This window comes from Carassius carassius, chromosome 37, assembly GCF_963082965.1.
Source record: "Carassius carassius chromosome 37, fCarCar2.1, whole genome shotgun sequence".
Lineage (NCBI taxonomy): Eukaryota > Metazoa > Chordata > Actinopteri > Cypriniformes > Cyprinidae > Carassius > Carassius carassius.
Genome location: NC_081791.1, coordinates 20,455,444 through 20,469,438, shown reverse-complemented (window position 1 = coordinate 20,469,438; position 13,995 = coordinate 20,455,444). Strand labels below are relative to the sequence as shown.

At 34.8% G+C, this 13,995-nt stretch overlaps 1 protein-coding gene across 1 annotated transcript; it reads right to left on the bottom strand.

Annotated features, from left to right (window-relative positions):
• Positions 1 to 1,764: 1,764 nt before the first annotated feature.
• On the bottom strand, positions 1,765 to 8,587 carry LOC132118679 (nociceptin receptor). The gene is made up of 3 exons (XM_059528642.1): positions 8,392 to 8,587; positions 3,401 to 3,762; positions 1,765 to 2,315 (listed from the first exon to the last, which is right to left on the bottom strand). Exons 1-3 carry the CDS (start codon positions 8,580 to 8,582, stop codon positions 1,765 to 1,767), a joined length of 1,104 nt encoding a protein of 367 aa, XP_059384625.1. The 5' UTR covers positions 8,583 to 8,587.
• Positions 8,588 to 13,995: the final 5,408 nt, after the last annotated feature.

Sequence of the window (13,995 nt, the reverse complement as noted above, 5' to 3'; positions counted from 1 at the left end):
ATTTAATGCCTTATAAATAGACCACTTCATTATGTATTACACATTTACATTTATGCATTTGGCAGACACTTTTATCCAAAACAGACTCACGATGCATTCAAAGTACACATTTTGAATCTATTCATGCAGTCCAAGGGAATCAAACCCACGGCACAAACATAATGAGACAATACATTGTTCTGTATACATTTTAAAATGTAACATGCATTATTCCACCTCAGTGTATGTATTTTCCCACCTAACCAATATGTATAGAAGAACAAGAAGTTAATTTATGCATTTTGTATATTATTTGCATCCCTTCAGTTTAAGTAACATATAGTTTAAAGGCTGAAGTGGGACTAGATGAAGCATGGCATAAGGAGAATACATCAAGCATTAGAACACCATCTGGCAAGAACTTCACACCACACAGACAAAAACAGATGTTTTTGAGATCCTTCACTCCAGCGTGTTCTTTGTAAACTGGCCAATATCAAGGAAACATGCTCTCAATCCCATCACAAAACCTAACTGACGAAACCCAAAATTCAACAGTTTCTTTGAATCACCTCCTCTTCCCAACTTATTTATTTTTATACAAAATTCAGTAAACCACTAATATTGTGAAATACTGTTGCAAATTAAAACAAATCTTTTCTATTTTAATTAGTGCTGTCAAACAATTAATCACATCCAAAATAAAACTTTTTGATTGCATATACGTGTGTAATATTAATGTATACAATTATAGTCATATAATTTATATAATAAATAAATATATTTAATATACAAAAATATATTTTTTTCTGAAATATATAAATGCATGTGTGTGTATTTATATAAACATAATAAATATACGCAGTACATATAGTACATATATTATGTAAACAAAAACTTTTATTTTGGATGCGATTAACCCACGATTAACCATTATATATATATATATATATATATATATATATATATATATATAACTGACCCCAAACTTTTGACACATAAATGTTTTTGTACAGCAGTTAAAAATAAATTAAGAAATATTTTGCATGTGCAATTCCAATATACTTATTTTATAACAAAAGTAGAACTTTTACAAAAAATGCAGGTGAATTAATATAATTATTTAGTGAGTGAGTGACGTGACATTCAGCCAAGTATGGTGATCCATACTCAGAATTCATGCTCTGCATTTAACCCATCCGAAGTGCACACACACAGAGCAGTGAACACACACACACTGTGAACACACACCCGGAGCAGTGGGCAGCCATTTATGCTGCGGCGCCCGGGGAGCAGTTGGGGGTTCGATGCCTTGCTCAAGGTCACCTAAGTCGTGGTATTGAAGGTGGAGAGAGAACTGTACATGCACTCCCCCCACCCACAATTCCTGCCGGCCCGAGATTCAAACTCGCAACCTTTTAATTGCAAGTCCGACTCTCTAACCATTAGGCCACGACTTCCCATTAGAATAATTTATTAATAATATAATGTATAAATATAATAATATTAATAGTCATGTAATTATATAAGGACTACAATAAATAATGTGAAGATTGTATACTATACACTATTAGATTTTAAAAGGAAAAAAAGCCCTTTTGTCCCATGTGAAACAATGGTCTTGTATATTCATACTTCTAATTCTGAATCATCACAAATTATCTGTCAGCTAAAGATAAATATAAAAAAACTTTAAAGCAGACAAAAGCAGCAATGTTTACATAACTTTACTTAATTGTTCGTTAAGTTTCATGCCATCCAAGAATACGGCCACTTAGAAAAGCTCTACTCTGCACACACTTGAATGGCACCTTCATCAATAACCACCTCTTTTTCTTCCTCCTCAGCACATTCTCTCTCCTGCCTCAGTGACCTCTTGCGCTGCTCTTCTAGGAACAAGCTGGAGTTGGCCGGGATACAGAACTCACGGAAACACCGCTTGAAGTTTTCATCCAAGAAGGCATAGAGGACAGGGTTTAAGCAACTGTTAGCATAGCCCAAAGCAATGCAGAAATGCATGGCTGCCATCGAGGCCTGGCTGGTCCCAAGATCCACATGCCCCAATGCCTGAATCAAAGCCAAGACCTGCACTGGCATCCAGCACAACACAAAAGCAGCGACCACAGACAGTACCATATAGGTGATTCTCCTCAGATTCCGGTCCTTCTCTCTAGAACCGGACAGGAGACGTACACTGCGCAGGCGTCGTACCATCAACCCGTAGCAGACACTTATGATCACCACAGGAATCAAGAAAGAGAAGAGGAACACACAAATCACAAACACAGGCCACCAGTGTTCTCTTGGTTTAGGCAAGTTCAGTATGCACTCGGCACCTGCACAGAAATAAAGTCAGGGAATTAATTGATAAAGCTGATTTAAAGTAGTGCCATGATTTACATTGAATCATGAGCAGAAGGCTAAATCTTCCACAAGAGAGAAGAGTGCACAAATCATTTAAATAAATAATTTTTTTCTTAAAAAGTTCTCCTGAACAGGATGTTCTACAAATACACTACCATTCAAAAGTTTGGAGTCTATACAATGTTTTTGAAATAGGTATCTTATGCTCACCAAGGCTGCATTTATTTAATCAAAGATACAGTAAAAACTGCTTGTTGTTTTATATACTGTTAGTTGTGTTGCTTAATATTTTTTGGAAACTGATTAATTTTTTTCTGAATCAACAGAAAGTTTTATTTGAAATAGTAATCTTTAGTAATTGAATCCATCCTTACTGAATAAAACTATTACTGAATTAAATTATGTGTTTGTGTGTGTTTTTTTTATTTACTGGCCCCAGACTTTTGAACTGCAGTGTATGTTTTAAAGGCAAAAAGCTATTTTATTCTACAATGGTGGTATTTCCTGTTGCTGTAATCTTTGTTTATGTACACAAAGTCATATATATTTAAATGCCAATTGGTTTATGTTAATTTAATATTGAATCTTTTGTTTATAGTGTGATTTTATTTTATGTAAAAATTATCATGAAGAAAAATTAACTTGAACTTATATTAAATTAACTGCACACTCTCTTATAAGCATGATTTATTATTTATTGTGCAGTTATAATTTTTCTTCATTAAGCTTCCTCCTTTACCTTAAACCTCAAAAAGGTGTAGGTTTTTTATTTATTTATTTTTTACTTTTTTTTATATAAAAATTATCCGACAAATATAACCCAAAATTTGGTATCCCTCTTGCAGGCTGGTCAATGCAACAAAAACTCAATTAGTGCACCTTTAATACACAGTAAAACCACAAATATAATCATTTTGGGTACAACTGCCTAAGTAAACTATGGAACATCAACATGACAATATAAAAATGACAAAGACAGATTCACATTTTCGAGACATAATGAACAAACATGCTTCGAAGTGACAGGTTGACACAGGATAATGAGAAAAGAGACTACCGTAAACATCCTTCTCCACCTCCACCTGACCCATGATCATAACAGGCAGTCCTATGGCTGACGCCAGCACCCACACAGCCACGTTGGTCAGCTTGGCCCGGAGCGGGGTGCGAACTGTCAGAGAGCGCACAGGGTGGCAGACGGCTATGTAGCGATCCACACTCATTATGGTCAGGGTGAAAACACTTGTGAACATGTTGTAATAGTCAATGGCCATCACAGCTTTGCACAGAGCCAGACCGAAGGGCCAGAAACCAAGGATGACATCCGTGCCTTGGAAAGGAAGAGTCGCCAGCACTAGCGCATCAGCCAAGGCCAGGTTAAAGATGTAAATGTTGGTGGCCGTTTTCATCTTTGTGTACCTGAAGCAGGTACAAATTTGTTCAAATAACTTTCAATAACACATTTTATTTCATTAAATGTAATATAGTTATTAATGTACATTAATTTATATGAATGAATATTGAATAATACACGTGTATAAAGTCTTTTAACAAAAAAATAAATAAAAATACACAATCCAGTTTAAATTACTCATTACCAACTGTGTTTATATGTCTCAAAGCAAATCCAACATTGTTTTTATAATTATTATTATTACTTCTCTCACGACCTTGGCATTGTTAGTGTCATGCTCAACTATTTGTACTATAAGAGTTTGGTTCCAAAAAAATCCATTTCGATTAATTTGAGTAAAAATGTGTTTTCTTTACCAAGAATGTGGCAAGATGAAAACCACTATTTTCTGTTTCAAACTTTCACATAGCATCTTTAGGTTATAATAACATAAAAAATTCAAATCCAGATTTATTATAAAAGTTTATTATTTTTCCTCCAGGAATCCAATAAATCCATGATTTTTTTTCTCAAAATGCAATGAATCAATTGAATCAATATGAAAGTTAATTTTCATATTGAAACTAATGAAAATATATACAACATAGCAAGTTGATCCACATATGACAGCCTCTGAACGTCAATATTAATCTTACATAATCTTATATATTATATTGTTAATACTATAAATTAATTACAGCAAAAATATATAATTTCCACATGAAAAAGAACATGAACAACCTCACATTAGAACACATAAATTCCAAAATGACACTTCCCTTACAATCAACTTCCAAAAGTGCATTCATCTTTGGCATGTTACATTCATTTAGTTGACTAGTACTATGTGCTGTATTAACAAAAACATAAATGGCATTAATAAAAACACTAAAGCTGTATCATCTAATGATAACGATTCATCTAATGAATGCGATACAAGGTAGCTTGTCAGTGATATAGGCTCTGTGTATTAAATGCATCTGAATAATTTTCATCTGAAAGCATGTAATGGAGATGAACCAGTACTATTAATCACAGAACAGGCTTTACTGATGAGATGCGCATGAGAATCACATGCTATTCATCGAGCAGCACTTGTATGTTGATCACAATGTGCAAAGTAGATGAGGAAAACTAGGAGGCCTTGTAATTAAAGCGCAGCCATTACTGTCTAGAGTGCATGGAATGGTGCGCTGTGATTGGTTGTTACTGTTTACAGTGAATGGAATGTTGCGCTGTGATTGGTTGAGAGGATATATCGCATTCTGCCAAAAAGGGAGACGGGCGTTTGTCGCGGTTTGTAAAAAACAGGAGAAAACAAGACTTAATAACTCTGTGAATATTGCATTTTGTGTAAAATTAAAAATTGACCATCAATAAACTATTACTGAATTAAATTATGTGTTTTTGTGTGTTTTTTTTTATTTACTGGCCCCAGACTTTTGAACTGCAGTGTATGTTTTAAAGGCAAAAAGCTATTTTATTCTACAATGGTGGTATTTCCTGTTGCTGTAATCTTTGTTTATGTACACAAAGTCATATATATTTAAATGCCAATTGGTTTATGTTAATTTAATATTGAATCTTTTGTTTATAGTGTGATTTTATTTTATGAACTGATTGGTTGAGAGGATATATCGCATTCTGCCAAAAAGGGAGACGGGCGTTTGTCGCGGTTTGTAAAAAACAGGAGAAAACAAGACTTAATAACTCTGTGAATATTGCATTTTGTGTAAAATTAAAAATTGACCATCAATAAAATAAATACTGATATTGGCGGAAACTTAAAAAAAAAAAAATTTTGTGTGTTTCTATATAGTCTTAGTAATCCTTGGAGGAGATGAATGCATGCAAACCACACAATATTTTCACATATGACAGTATTATCATATAATGATTGTTTGCCATTGTTTGCAATGCCCTGCTAGTTGACATGACCTATTGACAAAGACAAGGACAAGCAAGAGCATCATTTAAAAAGCAAATGACAATAACTACGGATGGATCTTCAGGTTATTAGGATTAAGGTTAAAGCCATTTGCATAAAAATATGTCATCCATGATATAGATAGAAAGATTTTGAGAAATTAGAGCACTTGTTTACCAATGGACCCCCAATGGACTAAATCATTGCTTTCTAACTAAAATAAAAGTCCTCTAATCTTCTTTATTTATTTATTTTTCTGGGGAAAATTCATCTTGTCTGGATCAGGAGAGAAGTATGTGCAGATCAAGCACCTTTTACAAGCGAAAACAGTCTAGAATAGTTCTAAGGAAATATGTTGGTAAATTTTGATATTAGAGGACAACAAGAGACAGATTCCTCAAATCTGTTCTGATGAAGAAACAAACTCATTTACACCTTAAATTTAATTTGCAAGTACATTTTTAGCAAATTTAAATTTTTGGATGAACTACGTATTCATTAAATCTGAATTATAAAGCAGCCATGCAGCCATATATCGTTCTGGATATAAAAGAAAGACTAATTCCAGTGATATTGTGAAAACCTTGTTAAAAATCCTCAAGAGGGAGACTGACACTTTTCATTCCAAATTCAGTGAAGCTCAGAGACAGGCTAGGATCTTCGAAGGTAAAAGAAATTGCAGGTGGTGCTTGGTAACCAGCCTAGCAACAGGTTTTAAAATAGGCCCATAGGACTATATATCAGAACGTCTGAGTAATGACCATATAAGTGTATGCATGAACACACACATTATAACACTAAAGGCGAAGACTAAATTGCCTTTCCTTCTATACACAAACCACAATGTAGAACTACCTTTAAGGATGTTTTCCCTTACAAAACATAAGGTGACAGAGCAAATCTATTTTCTGAATCCTAATTATGAGGCAGAATTCCTTGTACATTATATCAGCAAGGAATTCCTTCATAATTATACCTTCAACTAAATACAAGCATGAGAGGGCGAGATAAAATTACTACATGGCCATGTTTGTCATGTTAAAGTGAACAACCAGGCGAAGAATTCAGAGGGACACTTTGCATGGTTTATAAAACTCATTGTGTATTCTGCTAATATGAACTCTTGCTGTGTTGATCGAAAAGCTGTGTCTCAGCCCCCGTCAACAGCTGTTCCACAACATGGAGGTTTGGACAAGAACCAAATGTTTATTTAGCAATGTAATGAACAAGCAGACTTGCGACACGGCGCTGGCAGAACAAGTGCTACGATGGATTAGCTAGTGCCAGAAAAGAGAAAATGGTGTTGTTTCAAGCTAATATTTCACTGTGTTAATGTACAGTTTCATCTACAGGGCAAAAACACGTCAAGAGCTGGTGGTTAAAAACTGGTGGTTAACAACACAAAAATGAATTGCAGGGCTGTTCTGGTGATAACATAGCCATGTGATCATGCATAGTTCAACCATCAAAAGAAACAGGAATCAAAAGAAAACTATTTAAGAGAAAGCACTTCTCCTATCATTTGTTGTGTCCAATTAAACTGTTTTGCATTTTAGATTTTAAATAAGGCAAATGTCAGCATGGACAGGTTGCAGGACACAAATTAAAATATTTATACATTGTTTGAATTAAGGGAATTTTTGTTTTGTTTGGTTTGGTTTAGAAACAAAACCAGCTGAGAAATATGCAACATACAATAAAACCAATGAACACTGCCAGGACTGAATTGGTTCTCCTGAAAATAACCAAATTGGAACTATACATTAACATTAGGGAAATGTTCTGCTCTTGTTGAAAATGTAAATCACAAGAAGCATGTCAAATAACGACCCCAATTAATAAAAACATGATGATGAAGCAATGTTGAAGCAAGATGAACATACTGTATAACGATGCTCTTTTTAAACCCTATACAAAGCCTGTCATATTTGATAAATGAATTTCTAAGGCCTCTGAATTTCTAATGATGAACATGATCGCACCTTTACTGAAAAACCTATTGTGCATAAATCTTCTATATGCCTTCTGATCTCTGTTTGATAGTGCATTCTTTTTACTAAGTACTAGGCTTATTCTAAGGTCTATTCCCAGCTTCACGGTACACACTTTTTTTTTTTTGGCTGTGAAATCTTGAATGATTTTTGTAAACCTAAAAACATTATCAAGATGAATCTTCTGGACTGAAGCAACTTGGGTTTACTAGATTATCACTAGAAAATCATGTCAAAATGTAAGTATCAAAAATAATACAACAAGCTTTTCGAACATCGCTCAGTAATCACTGTATTAGATTGTATTATACGTTTTGCCTCTCACAATTAAAACTACAGAGCTTTGTTCATAAACTAAGCATTAAAATGTCATCTTGCTAAGACGTTATTGGAAGATAAAAATAACAACTGACATTTATATGCATTTAAGTAGGTAGCGTGCTATATAAAAATCTGATTGATTTCCATTACAAGCGATAAAAATGTAATCTATGTAGGTGTTTTTCTCCTCCTCGAGTGTGAGCTCCTTATTTTTGCTATATGGGCCATAGAAGCCATGTGTATCAATATATGACACATATTTTTCATTTTTCATATGTCAGGTTACGGTACAGGGTTAACTTTGTAACCATACACATCTCACATGCATTGAACTGGTTGTTCTCCTCTATACATCTCTATACTGAGCTTTTCCTCTAGAATACACACTTATGATGATCCCGAACACTTATTCTCACCTGATAATTACATACATGACCAGGCAGTTCCCTACGAGCCCCACCACGCACACTATCAAGTAGACCACAACGACAGTGATCTTTGCACCCTTAGGTAGAGGCTCGTCTACATCATCAAGCTCACTCAAATTCCCCCGAAAACGCGAATCGTTGAACATCTGTTGGACGTCGGACAACTCGAGCAACTCCATCGTGGAGAAAGCAACCAGAACTGCTGAGGAGAAGATAAGAAATTAACAAAAACTTGTGTATGTCTCACAACAAGCACGTGAACAGAAGAAGTGAATAGGGTTTGAAGGACGCCTACACCCTTTAATATCTTTATATCCTCTCTGAGAGAGTATTGTGAAGTACTTACATCCTTAAAGAGCGAATCAAGCTTGAAGTATGTGACGCTCTCCGGTGAAACTGAAGAGAGATGGATCCATCTTAAACCAAGAAAAAACGCGTAAGATTTAATGCTCATGAGACGAGTCTTCTCACCGTGGAGTCCGACATTCACTTCGCGCACATCGTTACAGTAATCAAACTTTGCGCGTGCGCGTAAACGTGTGTGTGGGTTCGCGCTCGCGCGCGCGTGTGTGTGTGTACAAGTTTAGCTCCAGGGTTGGTTGCTACACTTTTCATTCCTTGTTGAATATCTCCGGTGGAACAAACATTAACATAACCTAGCCAGGTACAAAAGAAATCTTGGTCCTTGGGTGAAAAACAAGCTAATTTAATGCCATAAATATTTGATTTATGTATTTTTGTCTTAACAACATTCACACTCTTTTTCAAAAATGGTAAAGAATAAAGTAAACATTTGGAAATTAAAAATAACAATAATAAAATCAATTTATAAAAAATATTTAAATTACCACTAGAAAGACTTAAGATGTTTTTTTGCTCCTCAAATATGATGCAGGAGCAAATAAGAAAGTTATTTTAAATTTAATATAGCAATGTCAATATTGGACAGTTATGTCTGCAGTTTTTTAAATAAGCTTTAGCCTATCTATGGAAACACTGAGACATCCAGCCTAAAGTGTATTACTATAACTGAGTCTTGAAGCTATGAAAGGATGACCTAACTTTTCAGTGTCTGGAATAGGTAGAGTCTTTAATGCCTTTGATGTAATCCGCCATCTTGGAAAACCATCAAATTTCATCTGGTCTAGAAGAAATATAGAGCTGTATATCTTCTGCATAACAATGAAAGCTAAAGGCTAATAATCTTGGCTATGGGAACATTTATAAACAGTGTTCACTGCTTTATACAGAGGGAAACTGCTCTCTGCTGAAGGGATAGACAAGATTTGAAGCTGCAACCTTTTTTTTTTTTTTGCTGTGGATATTTACCATGCATGCTGCCCTCCAGATCACAAATGAAATATATCGTATGACTGTTTCAGAACATTGAATTCTGAACAAAAACTATAGGTGGATAATATTGTTGAAATAGAGAGATTGGATGCAGCACTAAGACAGAGATATTCTAATGAAAATTATGTGGACCATAATGCAGTTAAAGGCCATTAGGCTAGCCATGTGTCTTCTGATGAGACTAGTTACATAAATAATTAAAATGCACAGAAATATAATAAGGATTCGAAAATCATAATGCTTTTGAAATCACAATGCATGGTATGGTAGCTTTACACTTTGAAATGCTTTCCTTACCCTACATGCTGCTCAGTAGCCTACATAACGCACAGAGCTAGATAAAATACTCACATTTAACCTTGAGAGGAAATTTACAATGCCTTTGCCAGTGCCATCTTATTTACATTGAAAGCCTTTACTCATGGCTGTTGGTGATGCAGTATGACAGAGAGAGAGAGAGCGAGAGAGAAGTGAAGCTGGAGAAAATTTATAGTGATGTTGTGCTGCACACACGGCTAGCACTATTGCAGTTCGTGGTGGAGATAAATGTGGGGATATTTTGTATCCCGGTGGAGAACACTCACTGAATTTTGAGGCAATCAATTTTCAACCTGCACTCACAAGACAGCAGCTCTGAAAAGCACGGGTTGGAAAACTCAGAGCGGTGCCAGGGAGAAAATGAGCCAATGAGCTGAAGAGGAAACAGAGATGACAGCGGTGACAGGCAAGAGACAATGTGGTGACAGGTGGGGGAGAAACAAAAGATACAAAAAAAGTAATGTGAAATGGACAGTGTGGATTGTTCATTTGAAATGCTCTCCCTTCACCGAGCCAGTTTATATATATAAATATATATATATATATATATATATATATATATATATATATATATATATATATGTGTGTGTGTGTGTGTGCGTGTGTGTGTGTGTGTGTCTCAAAGCATGTATGTTTAAACAGAAAAAAGCATGCTGGATAAATTTCTTTCTCTCTCAAAAGAGATTTTGTATATACGATTAGACAAAAACAAAATTACCCCTGTGTATAAGAATCACCATTACATCACCATTAAATTCCCTCTAGTGCAATTCAATGAGGAGTAATGGTTAATAGAAATGCTTAGAAAGTCTGAGATAATGAAATTCACAATGCCAGTGACCTGAATGCTCAATAAAACCATGTTCTTAAGAGTTCCGCATGGAATGTAGCAATCATTATAGATTTAAGAAGAGGAGAAGAGAGGGAAATTGTATCACGCTCAATAACTCAAATGAGAAGTAATGATTAAACTTAATCAGCATATCATGCCCATTAAGGCACCCTATCTGTCAAAGAAAAAATGGCTATTTCACACAAGTGGGTCAAGATGAAATTAGTTTTTAATCTTTTTTCATGCTACTTCTCTGAAGTTACTGATTGAGATCAATGAGGTCCTAGCTAGTTAGTTGTTAATCCTGTCATCAGCAATGTTTATAATAACTAGAATATATATATATATATACCATTTTAACAGAAGCTAACAGTCTTTAACTTTATACTGTTGTAGTTCATACACTGATGTTTAACAGTGTATAAATATTGTCTTTGCTAACATTTTGTTTAAACCATGTTTTAGGTTATTTATACACTCACAGACATCAACATTTGGCGTATGAAACACAACAATGGTGACATGTTTCATGCCAGCATACAAAACATGTTCATGGCTACATATATTATGGCTACTAGACCATTTTAACAGAAGCTAACGGTCTTTAGCTTTATACTTTAGCTTTATAATATATATATAACGTCATGAAGAATTAAATAAAAAAAAAAGTAAATTACAACATGATATCATCCTGCCCTCTTCTGGTGGTGTTAGGTATTATGGAAAGCCGTTTAATAATGATCTGGGGTGCGTTCTCCGAAACTACCTTAACGCTACGTCGTTCTTAAGTTGTACCTTAAGAAGTACCTTATCGTTAATACGTGGTTTCCGAAACCTTCTTAGTTAAGTATACCTTCTGTAAGTCATGCGTTCGTAAGGTTGGTCTGGAGCGCTCTTAGCTATACCTTATCGCTGCTTACGGTTCATACCGCTAGTGGCCACCACTACGCAAAAAGATTTTTTACATCGCAGTTTAATTACACATAGAAAATTTTATATGAACTTTTAATATAAAATCTGATTTAGAATTAAAATTACATTTTTACTTTACTTTAAAATTATACACATAAAATACTTAAGTTGTTATAGCCTACACCCAGTGTATGGAAGTGTTTTCATTAATAAAGTTTCCATACACTAATGGTTGTTAGCTTTTTTAATTACTATCCTAAGGCACATCAGCTGGCGAACCATTTGACAGAAAAGGCTTAGGAGTCTATATAAAGAAAGATGAGTTTACACAAACTTTATAGCTATGGCAGCGAGACAGCGAGTACTTGTTTTAAATCAGAGACGGCGGCGTCCGCGGAGCCAGTTAGTGTATGTCAACTACTTTATAAGAGAACATTTTAGTCCACTGACTACCATGTCAGAAGAGACCATTGTAAAAAAAATTTGCCTGCCACGGGAGCAAATTCTGCAGCTCTTGCATCTTGTTGGCCCAGATTTGTCAAGACAAACTCGACGGAGCTACCCCCTCAGCCCCGAAATTCAGCTGCTGGCGGCTCTTCGTTTTTATGCTGTGGGGAGTTTTCTGGAGGTTGTTGGGGATGGATATGGGCTGAGTAAGACCTCAGTGTGGCTGGGCGATCTCTTTTTGCGGACTTTTTTCCCCGACATAGTGAATGTCGGTATGTCTCTCATGTTTGCGCTTTTATTGAGGAAATCATCCAATTACACAAATGAGCGATTTACGCCAATAATGTGATACGGCTGGTGGATAATCAGCATACGTTGTGGAGAACATTAACACACTTATGGCCGTGAGGGTTTGGGATTGTACACTTGCTAAATTATAAACACATACTCATATTTATTTCTGCATGTACGTATTTCAATAAGCCCCGATAAATGCAGTTTGTACTATTTCTAAAACGCTTCTTTATAAAGAACATTGTTTTCTCAATACTTTACCTATACCGCTGTGAAGGAAAGAGCGCACAATCGATCATCGAGGCGTCGATATCAACCTATTCAGCGCCTCCACCATGGACAGCAACTGCTAAGGTCGAACTTAATAAGGTTTACCTTAAGCTACATCCTAAGGTATAGTTCGGAGAACACACGTAGCAAAGGTATACCTGTAGTTAAGGTGTACCTTTTGAGTATTCGTAGCGCGCTAAGAGACAACGTTATCGGAGAACGCACCCCTGTTCCGTCACTGGTCCGCTTGTTAATTTAAGGGAAAGTGCATAAATACCTCATTCTTTTCTTACATTAACTTTGCCTTAAGCAATGAAGCATTTTCATTTCAACGTCGCGCGAAAAACATAGGCTATACTTAGTGAAAAAAATAAACGTAACCTGCTGAACAGTGCAATCTTCATGCACATTTATTAATTATCAACATTGAACACAACACGAGCAGAAGCATTTTATGCCACAGGAGGCGACAGAGTTTCACCTTCAAGCTTTTAAGCTTATATGCAAAGCATACCCAAACCACATAGCATAAGAGAGAAATGTATGTATATATACACACACATATATATATATATATATATATATATATATATATATATATATATATATATATATATATATATATATATATATACACCCATTCGTATTTATGTATTATACATAAATAATTATTTACACTTTAAAACAAGATTTTGTTTCACTTTATTTTAAGGTGTCCTTACAGTGTAATTATACATTTAAGTATAGTGATGTGTAATTGTAATAACTATGTTTGGATTAGGGTTTGGGTTATACTTGCATGTAATTATGCATAATTTATTGTTATTATAATAGTAAATACATGTAACGTGTATCACGGTTAATTAAAATAAAGTGTTACCAAAGACGTATAAAATTTTTAATGAATGAGTGTTAATGAAAGTTTAATTGTGCTAAAATTAAAGTGGTACTAAAGTCACACCCAACAGTGGTACATTCATTACTCTTCTGCACCACTTCAAATTTAAACACTGATCAGGAAAATTATGTTGAAACTAGACAATGATGAAAACATTTTATATTGCAGAAAATTAGCTACTTGAGTCAAGTTGATTGTTTTAAAATGACTTTAAGGTACGTTTGGACTTTTGTGTTAAAAACAACACTTTTATGATTTGATTTTGCTG

Excerpts from the sequence above, each read along its gene's own strand:
- LOC132118679 (XM_059528642.1), bottom strand. The coding sequence starts at position 8,582 with ATGGAGTTGCTCGAGTTGTCCGACGTCCAACAGATGTTCAACGATTCG. Across the intron at positions 3,763-8,391 it reads GTCATGTATGTAATTATCAG|GTACACAAAGATGAAAACGG; the intron begins GTGAGAATAAGT and ends TACCTGCTTCAG. Across the intron at positions 2,316-3,400 it reads GGTGGAGAAGGATGTTTACG|GTGCCGAGTGCATACTGAAC; the intron begins GTAGTCTCTTTT and ends ATTTCTGTGCAG.